Raw genomic sequence first — 24,636 nt, forward strand, 5'->3', positions numbered from 1 at the left:
TGGTCCTTCTCTAAATTGGCAATACCTCCTAGCTTTGTATCATCCACAAACTTTATTAGCACACTCCCACTTTTTGTGCCAAGGTCAGTAATAAAAAGATTAAATAAGATTGGTCCCAAAACTTATCCTTGAGGCACTCCACTAGTAACATCCCTCCAGCCTGACAGTTGATCTTTCTGTCTGAGTTTCTGGATCTGTAAAAGGGGGGTAATATTCAGTTGCCCCAGAAGGGTGTTGAGATGAGTTAAACAACCTCTGTAAAGTGTTTTGCTCTCATTCAGTGGAAGGTGATATTATTATACCATATGGTGTTGTCAGACCTACAGCAGCGGGTGCTGCTTTATATACTTCTTCCCCCACCCCACCTCTTTTTCTTTTCCCGTTGTAGAAATCAATAGCGTCCCTTCAAGGAAGAATGCACATCATTTGGAGTAAAAAGAAAAGGAGGACTTGTGGCACCTTAGAGACTAACCAATTTATTTGAGCATGAGCTTTCGTGAGCTACAGCTCACTTCATCGGATGCATACAGTGGAAACTGCAGCAGACTTTATATACACACAGAGAATATGAAACAATACCTCCTCCCACCCCACTGTCCTGCTGGTAATAGGACTAACACGGCTGTTACTCTGAAACCTATCATTTGGAGTAAATAGCCTCCCCCCCTAAATTAACCTCCAGATTCCTAATGCTGGCCTTGCCTGCTGTTTCTGTCTTTCAATATTTTGTACCATTTTCTTCTCCTTCAAGAGCATCAGGAAAGGAAGATGTTTTTTAAAGGCAGGAAAGTGCTTGGAGCTCAGACCGGCTCCCCCTGAGCACTGAGGGGGCCGTGGGGCCAGGCTCTCTCTCTCTCTCTCTGTGTATCTTTAAGATCCCCTCCTCCACCTTGTCCCGTCGGCCCCTCCCTCCCTCCCTCCCCCATCTCCTGCTGGCTCCCTCGCTCGCGCTGGGTCTCAGCCGCTGGGCTCTGCCTGACTCGCCGCCTCGCCAGGCTCCCTGGACCAGCAGCCATGGCCGACATGAAAACGGGCATCTTCGCCAAAAACGTCCAGAAACGGCTGAACAGGGCGCAGGAGAAGGTCAGCGCAGAGCTGGGGGGGGGGGGGGAGGCGGGAAACCTGGGCAGGGGGCTTGTTCACCCTCGGGCGGGGGAGAGCAGGTGCAATGGGCGGGTTGCATCCTCCCGGGATGGGTGCGAAGGGGAAGCGGCCGCAGCAGCAAGGGGCTGCGGTTGAGCATCCCGGGCTCGGGACTGGGAAATGCATCGCTCTGGAGGGCGGGCGGGCGGGCGTGGGCGCGGGGTGGGTGGGGGGGGGGGGGCGCAGGCTGGCAGGGCTGCAGAAGCAATGGCACCGGGGAAGACCGCACTGGCAGCCACACACAGCTGGGGCCGCTGCTGCAGCCCCCGCGCTCCGCCCTGACAGCTCAATCATGGCAGGGTTCCTTCCTCCACAGAGTGACCAGCCCCAGATTAGGGGCTTTGTCTTATATACCTAACTATACCCTTTTCCCGCCCCCCCCCAAAAAATATAAGTGTCTTGATTTTTCACACTTGCTGTCTGGTCACCCTGTTTGTCCAGCCCCTCTGCTGAGCATGCAAAGGTCCACCCCCGACCCCCCTTTGTGCTGTCAGGGCTCACCTTTAGCTGTAGGCGGGTGCCTGTGGCCGGCAGGAGGCGGGGCTGCAGCTGGTTTCATATCTAGGGGGTCGGATGTATTTGTGGACTTCACTGTGGTGGGATTAAAAAGCAGGGAGTGGAGCGGGGGAAATGATGTCTGTTTTGACCCTCTTAGGGCAAGAGAGGAAAGAACCCGTTTCTTTAATCGTAAGCAGGCAAGATCCCTAAACAATGGCTACAAATCTAATGGGGGCTGTCTTGTCTTGTAATGCCTGTATGGCCAGTTAGAAGCAATATTGTATGCCCTTCCTCAGAAGGTCAGGAGGGAAGTGTAAACTCTAATCGATGGGTGCACTACAGTGTTTCCAGTGAAACAAAGTCAGTAATTACAACACACATACTGTGAATGGCCTTTGTTTTAACATATACTTGTTCAATTAGGCTTTCTTTGAATCCTGTACAATGACAGAAGGGACGTGTAAATGCATCTCGATTCATTATGGAATGTAAAATAATCCAGGGAACCATTATCATTTTAATTTTAAATGCCTGTATAACAAAATACTTTGGATAACTACCAAGTAACATGGGGTATTCTTGCCTTAAGGACAGGAAAGCTACTGCTGTCAGATATTATTATATAATATAACTGGCCCATTTATTCTTCAGCTTGACTGAAATACTCTTATACCATTGTGCAGATCAATCAACCTTAGTTTTTTCAGAATAAATATTGTGCGACTAAAGTGGATTTATTTTGTTTTACTCCATTGTTCCCCTCCCTCACACACTGAATATTCCAGGGTTTCATCTACTTGCAAAATTATTGGATAATAATCTTGCTTTGGCATTCAGAGAACACAACTGGGTCAGATCCTCAGTGCATGTTCTCTGCCGTGGCTCCCTCAACAGCAGTAGAGCTACATTGTTTGACACCCGGTGAGGGTCTGGTCCGTGTGTTTTGTAATTAAAGAGAGGCAAAATATCGGGAGAATTTTAGGCCAAATGGCAGCACAGTAGAATGCAGCACAGTAGAAGGAATACATCCGTCGCCTTGATCTCTTCACAGAAATAAAGGTTTGGCTGTCTCTTGTCCCCACCTCCACAAATGCACACTTTCAATACTCTAAGAGGATTGTATTTCCTTTAATATCCTCCCAAGCTCCTCTTGAACTAAAGTGATCCCCCTCACCAGGTTCACTTGGCAGCTGAACCTTCCTATGAAAGAGGTGATTCTAGCTACCTTCTAAATCACTCATGTCAGTAATCCACAGTGACCACAGCATAGACTGCTTTAAGGGCTCATGTCAGCATTTTCATTAGCAATTGCTTGGAGTTTGGAACTGTAATTGTGTTCCTCATTTTAAAAAAAAATGTTAGTCATGACACTGAAAACTCATGAAGCTGATCACATTTCAGTTGTTAAAGGATTTAGAGCCCAGTCTTTAATCAGAGAAAACTGTCACTGAAGTTAACAGGGAATTTGCAAAAGTCGGTATTGCAGGATATCAACATTAAGCCTTATTAATTGAACCCAGTGCGTATAAATGTGCCACACACATTTTTCCAGCTTTAAATCTCTTACAGCTATGGAAATATAAATACAAACCTTGAATTTGGGCACAAAAAATACATGATTTGTGCAAAATGTATATATGGAGAAAATATATGTTGGCAGTGTGAAGGTTTTACCAGCATGAGTTTGTGATAGCCATATTCCATGTGAGTGGCAAAGTCATCCCAGTTGAATGCCAATAAAACCGGTAACCCACACTATCTGCATTTGCTACACATTTTACATAAGTGCTCTAGGGAGTTTTTAAAAATTATTTTACTGATGCTATTTTTCATAGCTCACTGCCTTTGTACCATGTATTCAATGCTACAGAGTTTCAAGGGAGAAAAAATATATCACAGCTAGAATGTAGAAATAATACCATATATTTTTGGTTTACAAGGAAATTAAATTTTATCAATGGGTCTGGTAAGAACATAAAATGCAAAAGTGCAGCCAGAGTAGATTGTGTTGTTGCCAGATAGAGATATGTCTTTTCTCTGTTCAAGGTTTGCATATGGTTTTATTGCTTAAAATACATAGATCTGTACTACACCCATTCCTTGTTGTCCCTCACAAAATCTCTCTTGCTATTCTGCCTTCAACGTCTACTTATTTTTTCCTCTACCTCCATATTTGTCTCATGCTTCTGCTGACTTTTTGTTCTGCCTCAGACCCTCCCTTTGGGCTACAGGGATCTCTTCTCAGCTATCTCCCATTCCCCAGACCTTTCTCTCATACTTAAACCACCAGTTAGCTCTGGGTCTCCTTAATGGTTTTATGAGGCAAAATTTCTTAACATTTTTTTGCTAATATTTTTAAAAGCATAATTGAGAATACTAAAAGCTCCATGTGCAGCTATTTAGGTTTTATTTAAGTTTTTAAAATAAAAGGGGTGGGAGTTGCAGAAATTAACAGATATTTATACATTTTTATACAGGTTTTTCACTGGTGTGATATCACACATTTTAAATGATTGGAAGTCTGATTTCTGACTTCATCGGTACAATGTGATTGTGTGATGTACATACTGTACAACACGCGTAGACTTCAGTGTGCTATCTGGTATAAAAGAGCAATATGTTAGAAATGAATGAGTTCAGTTTATTCAGTTTATCCCTGTGATTTGCTGACATTCTAGCAAAAGTATAAGTATTTTCTGCTCTGTTTTGTTTTTGTTTTACTCCTATAATACCTGTACCAAGGACATTGATGTTAGAAGATATTTAATGCCATAGGTCAAATCCCAGACCTAATAGCCAGATTATGGAAAAATATCTTTTTAATGATAAATAACATAACTTTCAACTCCCTGTGTGTATACACACACACACATATAAGGGCTGTTGATTAATTGCAGTTAACTCATGCAATTAATTCAAAAAATTAATTGTGATTAATCGCAGTTTTAATTGCACTCTTAAACAGTAGAATACCAACTTAAATTTATTAAATATTTTGGATGTTTTTCTACATTTTCATATATATTGATTTCAGTTACAACACAGAATACAAAGTGTATATTATTTTTGATGACAAATATTTACACTGTAAAAATGATAAAAGAAAGTTTTCAGAGTAGCAGCAGTGTTAGTCTGTATTTGCAAAAAGAAAAGGAGTACTTGTAGCACCTTAGAGACTAAGAAATTTATTTGAGCATAAGCTTTCGTGAGCTACAGCTCACTTCATTGGATTTTTCAATTCATCTTATACAAGTATTGTAGTGCAATCTTTGTTGTGAAAGTGTAATTTACAAATGTAGTTTTTTTTGTTACATAACTTCACTCAAAAACAAAACAATGTAAAACTTTAGAGCCTACAAGTCCACTCAGTCCTACTTCTTGTTCAGCCAATTGCTAAGACAAACAAGTTTGTTTACATTTAGAGGAGATAATGCTGCCCTCTTATTTACATCACCAGAAAGTGAGAACAGGCATTTGCATGGCACTTTTTTAGCTGGCATTGCAAGGTATTTACATGCCAGATATGCTAAACATTCGTATGCCCCTTCATGCTTTGGCCACTGTTCCATGCTGATGACACTCATTAAAAAAAAATGCGTTAATTAAATTTGTGACTGAACTCCATGGGGGAGACTGTTTGTCCCCGCTCTGTTTTACCTACATTCTGTCATATATTTCATATTATAGCAGTCTTGGAAGATGATCCAACACATGTTCATTTTAAGAACACTTTCACTGCAGATTTGACAAAACGCAAAGAAGGTACCAATGTGAGATTTCTGAAGATACAGCGCTCAACCTAAGGTTTAAAAATCTGAAGTGCCTTCCAAAATCTGAGAGGGATGAGGTGTGGAGCATGCTTTCAGAAATCTTAAAAGAGCAACACTCCGATGCAGAAACTACAGAACCCAAACCACCAAAAAAGAAAATTAAGACTTCTGCTGGTGGCATCTGACTCAGATGATGAAAATAAACATGCATCGATCTGCATTGCTTTGGATAGTTATAGAGCAGAACCCATCATCAGCATGGACGCATGTCCTTTGGTTTAGTGGTTGTAGCATGAAGGGACATGTGAATCTTTAGCTCATCTGGCACGTAAATATCTTGCGATGCCAGCTACAACAGTGCCAGGAGAATGCCTGTTCTCACTTTAAGGTGATGTTGTAAACAAGAAGCAGACAGCATTATTTCCTGCAAATGTAAACAAACTTGTTTGTCTGAGCAATTGGCTGAACCAGAAGTAGGACTGACTGGACTTGCAGGCTTGGACTTGCAGGCTCTAATGTTTTACATTGTTTGTTTTATTTTTGAATGCAGTTTTTTTGTATATAATTCTACATTTGTAAGTTCAACTTTCATGATAAAAAATTGCACAACAATACTTGTATTAGGTGAATTGAAAAATACTATTTCTTTTGTTTTTTACAGTGCAAATATTTGTAATCAAAAATAAATATAAAGTGAATCATGTACACTTTGTATTCTGTAAAAAGAAAAGGAGTACTTGTGGCACTAACAAATAGAGAGACTAACAAATTTATTTGAACATAAGCTTTTGTGAGCTAGACGAAAGCTTATGCTCAAATAAATTTGTTAGTCTCTAAGGTGCCACAAGTACTCCTTTTCTTTTTGCGAATAGAGACTAACACGGCTGCTACTGTGAAACCTTTGTATTCTGTGTCGTAATTGAAATGAATATATTTTAAAATGTAGAAAACATCCAAAAATATTTAAATGAATGGTATTCTATTATTGTTTAACAGTGTGATTAATCACAATTAATTTTTTAATTGCTTGACAGCCCTAATATATATAATATATATATAATATTAAAATGTATGTGTGCGTGCATGTGTATTTATTCACTAAATTAAAATTGATATGTAAATATTTTCTTGTTACATTAGTATATTGTCTTTCTTCATATTAGGTAATCAATCAATCTTTTATTTATCGATATATCGCTATTTAAATGTTAAACAGTAGCTCCAATGTAAATGTACACACTATATGATTCAGCAGTCTCAATCGTTTTTAAAAAAAGTGTATGTGATATAGTAAACTTTTGGCCATTGAACAGTAAACTCAATAATATCAACAGCAATACTGTAAGTTTTATATCGTGCCTTGTTTCTTAAAGGATTCCAAAAAGCTTTGCAAACTAATCAGTACACCCATATCTGGAGTGTAATATGACAGCTGTTTGACACTGTGCTGTAACATTACAAAACGATTCAAGACAGAAGAAGAGAAAGAAACTGTGTCCATTTAAAACTGTAGGGGAAATGTAGGTAGAGGTAGAACATAATTACCCAAACTCAGATTTGGCCAGGCTAATACCCAAAAGTGTGATTTGGATTTTTAATGATAACAAGTGGTTGGGTACTATTATTATGTGCTTTTTAATTCTTTGTCTGCCTCTTTGCCCTCATCTTGCTCTTTCTTCTCCACAAAATTTCAACTGATCCTCTCCTCCTAAGTATTCCCCCCACCATGCATTTCAATGATACCCCTCTGTTTCTGTCTAACTCCCACCAATTTGTCCAACCCAGATCCTATCTTTTTCCCTCTCCACTAAATATGGCCCCTCCACCATCAGATTCCATCTCTCCTGTCCTCACATATTGTCCAACCCCAACAACTAACATTCTTCTCCTGAAAGTGGGATCTGGTCACTTCTCTGCTCTCCACTGCCTGCCTTACTGAACTGGATTGACAGATACTGTGTGGGTGAAGGAACGATTAGTGGGAGCAGGAACGATGAATAAGTCTCTTTTCTCAAAAAGAACAGGAGTACGTGTGGCACCTTAGAGACTAACAAATGTAGTCTTCTTACTATATGTTCCATTCTATGCATCCGATGAAGTGGGCTGTAGCCCATGAAAGCTTACGCTCATGTAAATGTGTCCTCCTTTTCTTTTTGCGGATACAGAGTAACATGGCTGCTACTCTGAAACCTCTCTTTTCTCAGTAGCCTGAGTTGCCCCCAGCAGCCAGAACATGAACTGAAAATGAAACCTTGCTGACCACCTGCTTCTCTGTGACATTTCAGTTGGGATGGGTGACAGAGAGACAGCTGGGGCAAAGATGTGATTGGGTGGGTGTGCATGCAGGGGGCAAAGAAAATGCTTGTGCTCTGGCTCCCTGAGTGCAAATGAGGTGGGCTTGCACAGCAAGAGAGTGCCACTGCGTGGGAGCATGGTGAGCCCCCCTTACCCCAGAGGAACTGGCTAGTGATTAGAAGCTAGTGCTGGAGGGGCAGATGAGCTGCATTTGGAAAAAAGGAAGTGTAAAAGATGCTTCTGAGCACTCTTTCCTCTGTGGCTATGGGGGCATTCTGGCTGCTTCAGCACCCTGTAGGCAGCATGCCTCCAGCTACTGCTGCAGTGCAGCTGCGCCATCTTCTCTACCACTGGTCTGACTGTAAAAGCCACAACAGAGCCCTTCATGTGTTCTGAGAATATTGCTGTTTGTATCTGCTAGTGCCTGAGAGTTGCTGTATGTTTTTTTACATCTTTTTTTCAGGCCATTTGGCATAATCCCACCCCAGCCCTCCACGTCTCACTTTGATTAATAAGCATTAGAAGCAAGAGGGAAATGTACTTCCAATCCATCACTGTGCAGAAAACATTAAGGTCCCGGTTCTCCTCTGCAGTGGTGGCCACAGGGAGTTAACCGTGGTTCCCTGATGCTCAGCCCCACAAAGCAGTTAGAGTAGGCCCCCCTGCTGCTCTAACTTCTGCTGCTGGCATAAGTATGGAGCGCTTATGCTATTGGGGGATCAGACACAGTGGGGCTCATTTCCACCCTACCCTGTTCCACCCTTGCATTACCCCTGGCCTGTATCTCCCACACATTTTCTCCCACTTACATCAGGGATTGGAGGGGCAGCTGGTGTAGGAAGCGTAATACTGCCTCTGTCAGCTTTACACTGCCAGAGAGTTCCCCCTATGTAGGGAAATTCTCTATGGGGAATATCCAGCAGGGTTAAGTAATTCAACTTGTGCTGAAACAAAGTAAACTTTAGTGACCTGGAGAATCCAGTCCTCAGCATCTCAAAGGCAGGGTCTCTTTTCCCTAATCATGCTGAGTGTTGTACCATAGTGAGTGTTGTGTTGTACCATAGTGAGCCTTATCTGGTTTTGAATGCAACATAATTTGATCCTGTCTCAGAGAACAGCTAGATGGTGAATAGTGTTCAGAATCAGAAACCACTGATCCACTAGGAAGGCAATAATGCTATATTGTCTTATGTCACACTAGCCTGTCTTGGCCAATGGGATTGTATATAGAAAACATAGGCATACTTTAAAGATGCATGTAATACATTTCTAAAGTACCTATGGCATTGTGAGAGAGCTCACACACCAAAATGTTCTATTGTTTCTCCTTGCCACACTGTCCTGAGATTCTGACTCTTCATTAATTAATTTTATTACTTGTATTATGGCAGCATCTAAACACCCCATCCAAGATCAGGGCCCATTGTGCTAAGCACTTTGTGAGATCTTTGGGCATAATTCTTATTATGTGTTTGCAATCAAAATAGACAAGGCAGGCAAAAGAGGGCAGGTGAAGCAGGGGCACAGAGAGGTAAAGGGACTTGCCCTAGGTCACACAGCAGGTCAGTGGCAGGGCTAAAATAGAACTAGGTCTCCATACTCTCAGTCCAGTGTCCTGTCCATTGCCCTCACCACTACCTTTTTTTGTTTTTTCCCACTCTCTTCCACTGCCTCTTCTCTGGTTGTTTCTGTTTTGTGACTTACTCACCTGATGTGACCTTCTACCTTGTTCTCCCCAACTCTTCGGCATCCTCATTGCTATCCATTCCCTTTAATCTTCAGTTCTGAGTCACATTCACACACACAGCCCTGCCCCCGTGGAGCTATAGTCAAACTTCCTTTCCTGTAGCTTCCACAGCTTTTAAGCTGTGCTTTACAGCATCACAAGGTCCAGTGACTCAATCGTGCAATCGGGAATTAACACTTTATATGTATAGGGAGAGGGAGACCTGTGCAAAAGTGATACTGTCAATAAAACCAGCTGTATTTATTATTGTTTATTACTATAGTTCAAAAAGCAGCTGGTATTTTTCAGGAGCAGTTCACATATTTCCAATTCTCTCTTTCTCTTTGTTTTATGAAATGTCAACTTTGCTACTACCGGGTCTAGACTTGTAAAATTCTGCCTCAGTAAATAAATATTTTTAACAAATTAGGATTTTGAGGGAATAAAAATTGAGTTCTTTGAAGATGAGTCAACGCTGTTTTCTTTTTGTCCAATGCATTGTCATCAATAATAAGTATTTTGCAGGCCATTCAAGGCAGGTATTCTGCCTTCACCTTATCTGTACGTCTCCACAGGAAACAAAGGAATGACCCAGGTGTAACTGAAGGCTGAAATTGGTCCACAGTGGCATTAAACTGTAATTAATTCTGTTGATGATTCACAGTCCTGCATATAGTACAGTCCATTTCACTGTCCCATATATATGCTAGCTCTGCAGAGCTAACATGAGTAAAAAATACCTCAAAAGTACTTAAAACTGATTTTGTCTATGACGTAAGCAGATATGACTCTGAATACACATGGGAAGCAGAACTGATGAGTAAGTTTCCATTGTACAAGGTACTTTTCAGAGAATAATCATGTTTAAGTCTTGGGGAAAATGGATCAGTTATCTCATCTGTAAAATGGGTATGATAGGTCTTGATTCAGTAAGGTACTTAAGCATATGGTTCGCAGTCAAGCTTGAAGGGCATATTGAGTGGGGTATTGCAGGGATCAGTTCTGGGTCAAGTTCTGTTCAATATCTTCATAAATGATTTAGATAATGGCATAGAGAGTACACTTCTATAAAGTTTGTGGACAATACCAACCTGGGAGGGACTTCAAGTGCTTTGGAGGAGAGGATTAGAATTCAGAATGATCTGGAGAAACTGGAAAAATGGTCTGAAGTAAATATGATGAAATTCAATAAGGACAGATGCAAAGTACTCCACTTAGGAAGGAACAATCAGTTCCACACATACCAAAGGAAAGGACTCCCTAGGAAGGAGTACTGCAGAAAGGGACCTGCGGGTTATAGTGGATCACAAGTTAAATATGAGTCAACAGTGTAACACTGTTGCAAAAAAACCAACAACAATCCCCCCACTCTCCCCCCCCCCCCAAAAAGAAAAAAGAACATCATTCTGGGATGTAACGGCAGGAGTGTTGTAAACAAGACACGAGAAGTAATTCTTCCACACTACTCTGTGCTGATAAGGGTTCAACTGGAGTATTGTGTCTAGTTCTGGGCTCCACATTTCAGCAAAGATGTGGACAAATTGGAGAGAGTCCAGAGGAAAGCATCAAAAATGATTAAAGGTCTAGAAAACATGACTTATGAGGAAGGATGGAAAAACCTGTGTTTGTTTAGTCTGAGAAGACTGAGTGGGGACATAACAGTTTTCAAGTACATAAACGGTTGCTACAAGGTGTAGGGAGAAAAATTGTTCTCCTTACTTCTGAGGATAGGACAAGAAGCAATGGGCTTAAATTGGAGCAAGGGAGGTTTAGGTTGGACATTAGGTAAAACTTCCTAACTGTCAGGGTAGTTAAGCATTGGAGCAAATTGCCTAGGGCGGTTATGGAATCTTGTCTTTGGAGGTTAAGAACAGGTTAGACAAACACCTGTCAGGGATGCTCTAGTTATTACTTAGTCCTGTCTTGAGTGTAGGGGACTGGACTAGATGACCTATTGAGGTCCTTTCTAGTCCTATACTTCTGTGATTCTGTGATTCTACATACCTAAGGGCTTATCTACACACACCTGTGTAATTAAAAGTGGGATGGTTTGGTTAAACTTGTGTAACTTTGTGAGAGGACAGTGTTTTGTAGTTTTAAACCTGGCTTATGGTTGTTTAATTTGCTCCTGTAAACCAGGTTTAAAAATGTACAATTGCATCTTTGTTTAAGCTAATGCAGCATGTGTGTGTAGACTGGGCCTAACTGTAAGCACTTGGGTAGTTCCACTGAAGTCAAGTCTATTGTTAACATGGCATTGTTTTGTTGAAGTAGAAGTGGTGGATAATTACAAACACTAACTTTGGCTTATTTTTAAAAACACAAAGGAAAGTACATGGTCCTGATTAGAGAGGTAAGAATTGAATTGCTTACACCATGTACACCATGTTTAGATATACATCAGACTGATACTTACAACAGAGAGGAAACTGAGGAGCGAGGATCAAAGTCAGTGCAAAGAATTGGAAAACCTCAATGGGTTGTTCAATCATCAGATCTGAAGAGAAGTAAAGCAAGTTACTTCAGAGATGGTTAGGGACTATTGCTTCCAAAGTTGTGGCTCATCTAAAAGAAGAAACAGGGAAGGCTGGGTAATGATGCTAAAAGTTGCTTTTAGCATAACTCAGAGACTCTGAGAGAGCAGCAGAGCCAGTGGGATTTGAAACCAAGGCTTAATAACTGAAGGAACTGGAACTCCAGATACGGCATGGCTGATTATACAGAGAAGGCTACTGCAACCACAGTGAGTTCATGGGTGCTAGATTCTTTTGTCAGAAAAGGATGATGCTAGAGGAACAGATTCATTATCTGAGGAAAAGGCAGACAGAAAATCATCAAAATAGAATGGAAAGTGTTGGGTCTTATGTCCAGATATTAAGTTATCTGGAAGGAAGTCAGAAACATCAGCTGTAGTTCTAAGATGAAATATAATGTCAGTAGTTGGATTTCAAGAAAAGTTGGTGTGTAAATACCTGAAAGTGTAACCATGCAAAGTTGTATACAGTGGAGTTCTAGCCATGTTGGTCCCAAGATATTACAGACACAAGGTGAGTGAGGTAATGTCTTTTACTGGACCAGCTGCTGTTGGTGAGACAGACAAGGTTTTGAACCACACAGAGCCTCACCCATCTTATCTCTAATCATGCAAAGGGAATTCCCATGATTAAAACAAAAATACTATAGTTTTCCTCACTATATCCTAAAACTCATTTTGGATTAGTGAGCAGAAACCAAACAAATTATTTATCACATTGTAGTCTACAGGCTGCCAAAATACAATTTCTGATAGCTCATCTCTAAACTTTCCCCCAAATTATTCTTAGTGAAAATGAGTTGGCAGAGGTTAGAATCATAGAAATGTAAGGCTAGAAGGAACCTTGAGAGGTCAGCTAATTCAGCCCCCTATTCTGAGACAGGGCAAGATCATTCCTGACAGGTCTTTGTCTAACCTGTTCTTAAAAACCTCCATTGAAGAAGGGTTTCAGCAACCTCCCTTTGCCCTGGTCTACACTACAAGTTTAGGTTGAATTTAGCAGTGTTAGATCGATTTAACCCCGCACGCATCCACACGATGAAGCCATTTTTGTCGACTTAAAGGGCTCTTAAAATCTTTTTCTGTACTCCTCCCCGACTAGGGGATTAGTGCTGAAATTGATGTCGCCGGGTTGAATTTGGGGGAGTGTGGACGCAATTCGACGATATTGGCCTCCGGGAGCTATCCCAGAGTGCTCCATTGTGACCGATCTGGACAGCACTTTCAACTCAGATGCACTAGCCAGGTACACAGGAAAAGCCCAGCCAACTTTTAAATTTCGTTTCCTGTTTGGCCAGAGTGGCGAGCTCATCAGCACAGGTGACCATGCAGTCCCAGAATCGCAAAAGAGCTCCAGCATGGACTGAATGGGAGGTACTGAAGCTGATCGCTATATGGGGAGATGAATCCATGCTATCAGAACTCCGTTCCAAAAGATGAAATGCCAAAATATTTGCCAAAATCTCCAAGGGCATGATGGACAGAGGCTACAACAGGGATCTGCAGCAGTGTTGCGTGAAAATTAAGGAGCTCAGGCAAGCCTACCAAAGAGGCAAATGGCCGCTCCCAGTCAGAGCCCCAGAATGCCGCTTCTATGATGAGTTGCATGCAATTCTAGGGAGCGCCCCTACTACTACCCCACCCCTGTCCATGGACACTTGCAAGAGGGGAGTCTCATTCAACAAGCATGAGGATTTTGGGGACGAGGAAGATGAGGAGGATGGCGCACAGCCGGCAAGCAGAGAAACCATTCTCCCCGACAGCCAGGAACTGTTTATCACCCTGGAGCCAATACCTTCCCAACCCTCCCAAGGTGGGCTCCCAGACCATGAAGCTGGAGAAGACACCTCTGGTGAGTGTACCTTTGTAAATATAATACATGGTTTAAAAGCAAACATGTTTAATGATTAATTTGCCCTGAAGACTTGGGATGCAATCGTGGCCAGTACAGCCCCTCCTTTTAAATGGCCAACCCAACGGGTGCTTGGTATGGGAAAGGAGGGCGATGCTGTTTGAAACCATTCCCACATGTTATGAAGGCTGAAGAAGCCAAAAGACTGTGGCTTAGCATGACTGCCTACAAGCCAAATTCTGTTGCCTGGCCCTGCGTGTGTGATCTCTCACACCAAATCGGCAAGCCCTCACTATAAGAGGCAAAATGCGACCTTGTACCAAAAGCATATGTGCTATATAATGTTAACAGCTTGGTTCATGGTGAAAGTGTCTACCTATTGTTCTCTAAAATGTGTCTTTTAAAATACTACTCTCCCTTTTTTTCCTCCCGCAGCTCCAAATGTTTCAATGCTCCCACTATCATCTCCGTCCCAGAGGCTAGCGCAGATGAGAAGGTGAAAAAAATGCACTTGCGATGAAATGTTGTGTGAGCTCATGCAGTCCTCCTGCACTGAAAGACCTCAGCAGAATGCTGAGGCAAACAATGTCAGAGTCCAGGAAAGCAGAAAATGAACGCGAGGACAGGAGGGACGAGCAAGAGGAGAGGTGGCGGTGGCGTGATGAGAGGAGGCAGGATGCAATGCTTAGGCTATTGGGGGATCAAACTGATATGCTCCGGCATCTGGTGGAGCTGCAGGAAAGGCAGCAGGAGCACAGACTGCCACTGCAGCCCTTGTGTAACCGCCCGCTCTCCCCCCGCAAGTTCCATAGCCTCCTCACCCAGATGCCCAAGAACGCTGGGGGCTCCGGACACCCAACCACTCCACCCCAGAGGATTGCCCAAGCACAGAAGGCTAGCATTCAATAAGTTTTGAAGTGCAGTGTGGCCTTGTCCTTCCCTCTTCCCCCACCCCTCCCGGGCTACCTTGGCAGTTATCCTCCTATTTGTGTGATGAATTAATAAAGAATGCATGATTTTGAAACAAAATGACTTTATTGCCTCTGCAAGTGGTGATCGAAGTGGGGGGGTGGTTGGCTTACAGGGAAGTAGAGTGAACCAAGGGGGCGGGTTTTCATAAGGAGAAACAAACAGAACTGTCACACCGTAGCCTGGCCAGTCATGAAACTGGTTTTCAAAGCTTCTCTGATGTGCCGCGTGCCCTGCTGTGCTCTTCTAATTGCCTTGGTGTCTGGCTGCGTGTAACCAGTGGCCAGGCTATTTGCCTCAACTTCCCACCCCACCATAAACATCTCCCCGTTACTCTCACAGATATTGTGGGCACACAGCAAGCAGCAATAACAATGGGAATACTGGTTTTGCTGAGGTCTAACCGAGTCAGTAAACTGCACCAGCGTGCTGTTAAACGTCCAAATACACATTCTACCACCATTATGCACTTGCTCAGCCTATAGTTGAACAGCTCTTTACTACTGTCCAGGGTGCCTGTGTATGGCTTCATGAGCCATGGCATTAAGGAGTAGGCTGGGTCCTCAAGGATAACTATAGGCTTCTCAACATACCCAACAGTTATTTTCTGATCTGGTCAGCTGTTCAAACAGACCAGAGTTCCTGAAGATGCGAGCCTCATGTACCTTTCCTGGCCATCCCATGTTGATGTCAGTGAAACGTCCCTTGTGATCCACCAGTGCTTGCAGCACCATTGAAAAGTACCCCTTGCGGTTTATGTACTGACTGCCTTGGTGGTCCGGTCCCAAGATAGGGATATGCGTTCCGTCTATCGCCCCACCACAGTTAGGGAACCCCATTGCAGCAAAGCCATCCACTATGACCTGCACGTTTCCCAGAGTCACTACCCTTGATAGCAGCAGCCCAGTGATTTGCACTGGCTACTTGGATCACAGCAGCCCCCACAGTAGATTTTCCTACTCCAAATTGATTCCTGACTGACCGGTAGCTGTCTGGCATTGCAAGCTTTCAGAGGGCTATCGCCACTCGCTTCTGAACTGTGAGGGCTGCTCTCATCTTGGTATTCTTGCGCTTCAGGGAAGGGGAAAGCAAGTCACAAAGTTCCATGAGAGTGCCCTTAACACATGCGAAAGTTTCGCAGCCGCTGGGAATCATCCCAGACCCGCAACACTATGCGGTCCCACCAGTCTGTGCTTTTTTCCTGGGCCCAGAATCGGTGTTCCACAGCATGAGCCTGCCCCATTGCCACCAGGATGTCCAAATTGCCAGGGCCCGTGCTTTGAGAGAAGTCTGTGTCCATGTCCTCATCACTCTTGTCACTGCGCTGCCATCGCCTCCTTACCTGCTTTTGCAGGTTCTGGTTCTGCACATACTGCAGGATAATGCGCAAGGTGTTTACAATGCTCATAACTGCCGCGGTGATCTGAGCGGCCTCCATGCTTGCCTTGGGATGGCATCTGCAGGAGAGCAGAGTTGCAGCGGAAGCTATGGCTAAAGATGGATGCCACGAGAATAGATATTTATAGAGAACGACGAGAGAACCTGCGAGGTGGATTCATGAGAGCAGGAGAGCAGAGTTGGAGCGGAAGTGGTGGAGGACGACAGTTAGCACCGCACACATTTCCCGAGGAAGAACACACGTACCCGGGAGCCCATGACAGACAGCATGGAGAAGTTCGCTATTGAGACAATAGCAGCAGAGCAGAGTTGCAGCGGAAGCGGTGTACGATGACGGTTAGCAGCACCAGGAGGACCAGAACAGATGCTCTGAGCTGCAGGAGAGCAGAGTTGCAGCAAAAGCAGTGGATGACGATGGTTCGCAGACCTACTGTACCGTCTGCTGCTAGCAGCACCCAGGACACAACAGCGGCAGTGTCGGTGAGCTGAGCGGGCTGCACGCTTGCCATGGTATGGCATCTGCGCAGAAAAAAGGTGCGAAACGATTGTCTTCCATTGCTTTCACGGCGACTGACAACATGTACCCAAAACCACCCGCAACAATGTTTTTGCCCCATCAGGCATTGGGAGCTTAACCCAGAATTCCAATGGGTGGCGGAGACTGCGGGAACTGTGGGATAGCTACCCACAGTGCACCGCTCTGTAAATCGATGCTAGCCACGGTAGTGATGATGCACTCCGCTGACTTAATGCGCTTAGTGTGGACATACGCAATCCACTGTGTAAAATCGATATCTAAAAATCAACTTCTATAATATCAACCTAATTTCGTAGTGTAGACATACCCTTAGAAGCCTATTCCACTGCTTAACTATTTTGTAGTTAGAAAGATTTTCCTAATATCTAAACTAAATCTCCCTTATAGCAGATTAAGCCAATTACTTCTTGTCCTACCTTCAGTGGATGCGGAGAACAGCTGATCACCATCCTCCTCATATCATATATATGTATATATAAAATGTCATATTGCCTCTCTAAAATCCATGGTAAACCCACATCTTGAATACCACATGCAGATCTGGTTGCCCCATCTCAAAAAAAGATATATTAAAAATGGAAAAGGTACAAAGAAGGGCAACACAAATGATTAGGAGTATGGAACAGCTTCTGTATGAGGAGAGATTAGAAAGACTGGGACTTTTCAGCTTGGAAAAGAGACGACTAAGAGGGGATATGTGACAGAGGTCTATAAAATCTTGACTGGTGTGGAGAAAGTGAATAAAGAAATATTATTTACTCCTTCACATAACACAAAACCTATCACCCAATGAAATTAATAGGCAGCAGGTTTAAAACAAACAAAAGGAAGTACTTCACACAATTCACAGTCAACCTGTAGAACTCATTTTGAAGACTAAAACTTATCTAGTTCAAAAAAGAACCAGAAACATTCATAGAGGATGGGTCCATCCATGGCTGTTAGCCAGGATGGTCAGGATGCAACATTGTGGTCTGAGTGATCCTAGCCTCTTATTGGCAGAAGCTGGAAGTGGATGACAGGGGATTGGTCCCTTGATGATTACCTGTTCTGTTCATTCCGTCTGAAGCATGTGGCATTGGCCACTGTCGGAAGACCGGATACTGGGCTAGATAGACTATTGGTCTTATGTTTTAGGTTCTCTTTTTAACATCCCTTACCATATTTGAAGACTGCAATCAGATCTCCACTCAGTCTTCTTTTCTCAAGATTAAACATGCCCATTTTTTTAGGATTAGTCTGTTAAATTTTCCCTTTTGTGTTTATCTCTTCATCTTCCAAATTTCTCTCCTACCCCACCCTCTTCTTTGTCTGTCTTTTCTCCTATCCTTTGTTCTTTCTTTGAGTCTCTCCCTCTCTATCTGACTCTTCTCTTGTAGGATTAGTAGAAAAGTACTTCTGAGCTCAAATGCAAAAACCATTTACAGCTAGAACTGGCTTATTTAGGGCTATTTATTTATCTTGTGCTGCACGGCTCTGTGCTGGTTGCACAATGGCCAACCCTAAGTCTTCAAAAGTCATGTCAGACACACAAAATAATGAGATTTTTAAAATGTTAGGTTATTTTTTTCCCTGCATTCTGTTAAATGTTAAAAGTGCACTTACTTCACATTTTCAAACTTTTCTCTGTAATTATGGGAGTTAATAACTTTTTTCCCCATGAAAGCTGAGATTTTCATTCAGTTTCTTGATTCCAGCCGCCAGGGCTTTAAGAAATAAAATAAACATCATAAGATTTGCAATAAGTGCCTGCTTCTGTCCCATTGAAGTCAATGGCAGCTGTATAAGTAGGGGCATAGCGAGCAGATCGAGGGACGTGATCGTTCCCCTCTATTCGACATTGGTGAGGCCTCATCTGGAGTACTGTGTCCAGTTTTGGGCCCCACACTTCAAGAAGGATGTGGATAAATTGGAGAGAGTCCAGCGAAGGGCAACAAAAATGATTAGGGGACTGGAACACATGAGTTATGAGGAGAGGCTGAGGGAGCTGGGATTGTTTAGCCTGCAGAAGAGAAGAATGAGGGGGGATTTGATAGCTGCTTTCAACTACCTGAAAGGGGGTTCCAAAGAGGATGGCTCTAGACTGTTCTCAATGGTAGCAGATGACAGAACGAGGAGTAATGGTCTCAAGTTGCAGTGGGGGAGGTTTAGATTGGATATTAGGAAAAACTTTTTCACTAAGAGGGTGGTGAAACACTGGAATGTGTTACCTAGGGAGGTGGTAGAATCTCCTTCCTTAGAGGTTTTTAAGGTCAGGCTTGACAAAGCCCTGGCTGGGATGATTTAACTGGGAATTGGTCCTGCTTTGAGCGGGGGGTTGGACTAGATGACCTTCTGGGGTCCCTTCCAACCCTGATATTCTATGATTCTATGATTCTATGACTGCAATGGACACAGGATTAAGCCCTAAAATTGTGAGAGTTGGCAAGTCTGGTTGCTCCTGGTTCTCTTGACCCATGATATTCTGCTACCACAGTTTCATATTTGGGTGGGCAGAGGTCTACTAATTGGGAATGTGATGGAAGGCCAAATATGTTCTGAAAATCTACAGTACACATACACCTCGGGTGAAATTCTGAAATGTAAGGGGAAGCTATTGAAAGGTGAGCAAGTTAGCTAGGAAGCGGGGAAGTTAGTGGAAGGAGTTCAAACAGGTAAGTCAAAGCTTTCAACAGTGAACTGGGGGGGCAAAGTCTGGTCCTAAACTAAGGAAAAGTCCAACTGACTTAAGTGGAGTTTTGCTTGATGCAGCAGTTTAGAATTTGGCTCAATGGCAACATCTTCCTAGATTCAACGCTGTGTAGATGGCAGTCTCTGTTCCACAGCATTTGAATATATTTTCCGCTTTTGATTTTAAGTCCATTAAAAGTTGCTATGAAATCTTAATGCTGGGCTTAGAATAGTGTGTTCCAAAGACACTAAACAGGCTGAAACTTTTGCTGAGCTGATATATTTTATATAAGGTTTCCAGCATTGTTTGTTTCAAATGTAGCAGTGGTTCCCAAACTTTTTTCCACCAAAGACACCTTTGGCATCTACCTAGTTGTCCTAGACTCCTTTCCTTTCCAGTACTACTGAAATGCCCCTGCCCAAGAACAAAATGGCATCCTTCATGTGGCAAAAGTGCTGGAATGCTGTTTTGGTGCATTCTGGCCATGGTTCAAGGGACAGAGCCCTGTGTAACCACCGGTGACCCCAGGGGTCTGGAGACCTCACTTTGGGCACCACTGAAATATAGGTTCTATATCTTTTGTTGCAAAATTTCTTATTAGAATAAAATCCAAATGGTGATCCATAAGTTGGCTGAGAATGTAAGTTGCTTTGAGTGCCAAATTGAATAAAAATTAAGGAAAAACCTTAGGTAGTTGTTAGTTCACACACACAGGTGTTGGTTTCTATGACATCTTCATAAGTCAAGAGTCATTTTTAAGTGTGACTGCAGGACTCAGGAGAATTTTAATTGCCTGTGGGTAATTGTTTGGTGGCCTATGTAAAATGTGTTACTAGTCTTATTCTTGTACCTAGTAAACAGCTATGCCCAACTCAGGAACCTCCACCAAAAATGGATCCCTTGTTGGCAAACTCAACAGCTGTTCCATGGGCAGGGAAACTGAATCAGTCTCTTAATCTTAATATTGATTCCAAGTTTGAAGCACTCTGGTAGAGCAGTGTGTGCAAGCTTTTATTTGGTCATGCCATGGCCATGGTCAGCATAGGAAGTGACACTGCAAGTGAAAAACACTCTGTCTCATACTACAGAAGTAGGCTGTTTGGTAAGCTTTGTCTTGAGTGATATTGGAATAAAAAGGTTCGCTGTGAGGGCTTTGTTGTTACGGTGATTACTGTGAAAAAAATTGAATTAATTGCATGTGAAAAATATAGAATGAATACTAACTGGGCAATGTTTAAACGTGTATTTTAAAGGGGATACTATTCTATCAGGTTTGTTAAAACCCCTAAAATTGGGATACCATCAGGATCACAAGCATACGTTTTAGGGGCAACTAATCCTCTCTCACACTGTTTAAATTCCCGGGTGACATACAGTGACCAGACAGCGCCTCTTTGCTAATTCCTATCATAGGGCCTGTCCTGAAAACATTGATTCCGGGGTCTGGTAGTTACTAATGGATGTAGTCTCAGTGATATCACTGGGATTGCTCTCGGTAGCAAACACTAAACCCAGAAGGAAGTCAAGGATGGAGACCATAGTGTTCAGCCACTGTAACCACTTCTCTCCACCAGTTGAAAAAGGAAGTAATTTTACCCTCCATTATATAAGTGTTCTGTTTCACACAGTCACTGATTAATGGAAATACCTGAAGCAGATTTGACTACATGTTAATGTGTCTTGAAGACTGCTGTTTTTTAGATCCACTGCACTTGAAATCATTCTATAAGCAGAAAGTTGGTCATAAATACAAAGGACTCCTTATCCCTCTATTGGTCTGCCTGAAATAGAGTATTCTGAGCTCAGCTTCAGGCAAGGCATTGTCGCTAAGCCTCATCCAAACCACCCTTGGTGGATTGTAATGTGTGTGCTTGGTTTTCACAAATTTTTTTTTTATGGAAATGAAAGTTTCAGAGTCACAATTTCAAATCGCTTGTCTCCTTCCTGCCCTGTAATACACCACTCCCACTGACAGTAGTTGTAGTTGGACTGGGCCCTCAAAGAGGGGAAGCTTGTGGACAGCCAAGAGACTGACAAAATATAAACTCAGTAGCCAAATTCTTCAGCTTTCCTACTCATGCCATGGGGAGGAATCAAAGTCTGATGGGGCACAGCCAAACTTTTCACAGGTCTTCCTGACTCCCTGGCAAAGTGCAATTCCTTTACTAACAGGAGGTGTGCTGTTATGAAATCATAGAATTTCCTTAATTTTTTTTTAAAGTTTAGAAATTGGGATGAAAGAAAGGGGTAAATACTGGGTTAGCAAATCTATGAACAGCACATATACTTCGATTGCTTGTAAACATTTCCACCGTATTTCTATATATTAGATATGGAGAATAACCATATGTACTTTATAACGCATGTTGGATATGAACAGGTGACTGTAATATCTGATGCTATGATCATTAAATAAGAGGCTTAAACGTGTAAAATTTAGAAGGCATTGATGATGGGTCTGATATAAGTGGAGTCAGATTAGTATAAAAGTGGAATAGTGCTCTGGCAAATGAGGCCTAGCACATATAAATAGTCTGGTTGAGAATTCACTAAAGTAGTTGCAAAGCTATCTAAGACTAAAGAAGACTTAAACAGAAGTGCACTTGATGTTATCTAGTAGTGTTCATAGTATGGATTACCTTTTAAAGGCCTGATTCTGCTCCTGTTGTCTTCAGTGGCAGCAGGATCAAGCTTTCCTTGTGTTAAATTTAGCCCAATGCAGAGAGCTCACACAAGACCGATGGACCATTAAAGATTTAAATGGTGCATAGGTCTTGTGCTAGCTCTCTGCACAGGGCTGAGTTTAACCTTTAATTGTTACAGAGTTGTCTCTATTACGTACCTACAAATGTGAATACACACATGCACTAAAGTCACAAGCATTTTTTTGTTTAGGTTTCAGAGTAGCAGCCGTGTTAGTCTGTGTTCGCAAAAATGCGATGAAGTGAGCTGTAGCTCACGAAAGCTTATGCTCAAATAAATTGGTTAGTCTCTAAGGTGCCACAAGTCCTCCTTTTCTTTTTTTGTTTAGTCAGTGTTAAAAGTAAGGGTCCAGATCCTCAACTGTTGTAAATTAATGGAGCTCTATTAACTTGTGTGAATTATGCTAGTGACAGCAGCCGCGGATCTGACCCAGGGTTAAATAGTTCCTCATTGACCTCCCCTTTTAGTATCGATTTTATACAATAAGACAAAATGCACATTCTGTTCATCAGCAGTTTTATATTTTGCTGATACCATGAAGTAGTCAGCTAATTGTACCTGTGCCAGCAGACTTAAGTGAATGTGCAAACCCATCACATCCCATTGCAGGGAAATGCCCAATGTTGACTTTGTGCTAAAATTTTCCAAGGACTGCATGCAGCCTCACTCGCATCAGCCTATTGCTTGCTTCCCCCACCCCAACAAACGCCCACACACAAGTGCAGAGGGCTTAATAGATCAGTCTGGGGCCGTCTGTCACTGTTTTTAATCTTGCTAATTTTTCTTTGCCTGTTTATATCAATCAGTTGTATGGTGCTTGCCTGATGCTACATGAGTAGTTTGATTGCTCCCTTTTCATATCATTTAAGAAGTACTTCCATGGTATTTACTTGTTACATTGTATTTGCTGCATAGTCAGAGATGTGCAGCATGTGAGCCAAATCCTAAAAATTTGCAGCTTTCCTTAATCTGTGTCAGAGTTTCAGCTGGTGTAAATCTGCATATTTCAATGGATCTGATTTCAATGGAATTATGCCACTTTATACCAGTTGAAGATCTGGCCCGAAGACTAGAAAAGGGAAACAGTTGTTGGATATCTTGATAACACAACACTTGACATTCAGGGCTTGAACACTGATTTCATGGGATAGGTCACTGAGCTGAAAAAGTGAAATACACAGGCTGGTCCAGGGTTCCCTTACTAAAGCTATGAAATGTGGGCATTCTGCTGGATAAAATTTTATGTGCTTCCTCAAAAGGGTATCAGATACAAGGGTGTGTGTTCAAAAGGGGGTGGAAGTAGTACTGTAGGAACACTTGAGAATTTGGGCCAATGAATAAGTTACACAGACTGTGGGCCAAATTTTATCTTTGATTCACCTGCAGAAGTCTGCTGGAATCAGTGGGGTTGCATGAATTTAACTGAAAGCAGAATTTGCTGCTATTTTATTTTATTTTATTTTATTTTATTTTATTTTATTTAACTGAACGTGTAAGTTAATGAAGCCCACACAGACTTTTAGCTTACTAAGGCCAGCTTCTGATAACCTTACCTTTGCCATTATTAAATACTATCTCACTTCATGAGTAGTTCCATTGGTTTTGCGGGAGTACTCCTGGAGTAAGGTATTTCTTATCATGGAAGTGTCAGAATGTGGTTGCAAACCAGCAATTATACAGCAAATCAACCAAGGTCCCACTGACCATCAGTAACACAAGGGATGGTATTTTCACAGAGATTAACTTTTGTTAGAAATTTTTTCAATGTATTTGGCACCAATAAGTTGGTCTCCAGCATCGTGTTTGGAGCGCTTCCTTCCACCAATTCAAATAAATTGAACATCAGTAACGAGGATATATAATAGTAAAAACTATGCAGCACATATGTAGATGCTTACATGGCAGACGTGCTGTACTACTAACTAATCCTCACAGTAATGACTGATACATACCATAAATTGCTGGGAGCTGTTATTCATAGTAAACCAGTTTTATTTGACAAAGTCCCTGTGAACAATGCAATTTATATTTGAGTTTCTGTTTGTCCTCTTAACATCATCCCAGAGCAGAAATTCAGATATGATTTTGAGCAATGCAGATTTTCGTTTTTCCACACTCCTTTCTGTTTGGAGGGATTGCCTACAAGAGCTGAATGCCCTGGGGTAACTCAAATGTTCATTTTCTTTCTTTGGTCTATTTCTAGTTTGGAGCTTTTGCGTTTTGTGTTCTTTTGTTTTGGTAGAGTGGGGAGAATTGAGATTGTTTGTTCACCTCTTGACATCTGAAGGTCCTCAGAGAGCCCTGCTGTTTTCCAAGAGTGCTCATGGCACAGTCTGGCTAACCCTCATGTGGCAGAGTGCCACTCTGGGAGATTGCTCTAGCTGAAGTAATGGAGAGTAGCCCTTAGGTGTCCCTAGGACCATGGTAGCGGAAAGCTGTCTTAGAGAGACAGTTTTCTCATTTGTCTCACTCAGGATCTCTCCCTTAGAATTTAAGTTAACATTAGTATGCCTCTTATTCTCTTTTCCTTTAAAAAAGTA

At 42.4% G+C, this 24,636-nt stretch overlaps 1 protein-coding gene across 5 annotated transcripts in view; it reads left to right on the plus strand.

Annotated features, from left to right (window-relative positions):
* Window positions 1–753: 753 nt before the first annotated feature.
* The window catches only part of AMPH (amphiphysin), a 171,656-nt gene continuing 147,773 nt past the window's right edge, over window positions 754–24,636 (plus strand). For 2 of the 5 annotated variants that reach the window (XM_073332856.1, XM_073332859.1), the window contains exon 1: window positions 754–1,083. In XM_073332856.1, coding sequence (XP_073188957.1) covers window positions 1,015–1,083 — 69 coding nt within the window. In that variant the 5' untranslated portion in view covers window positions 754–1,014. The remainder of the gene's footprint in view (window positions 1,084–24,636) is intronic. The other 3 variants (XM_073332857.1, XM_073332860.1, XM_073332861.1) reach the window with 3 other exon arrangements.

This window comes from Lepidochelys kempii, chromosome 2, assembly GCF_965140265.1.
Source record: "Lepidochelys kempii isolate rLepKem1 chromosome 2, rLepKem1.hap2, whole genome shotgun sequence".
Lineage (NCBI taxonomy): Eukaryota > Metazoa > Chordata > Testudines > Cheloniidae > Lepidochelys > Lepidochelys kempii.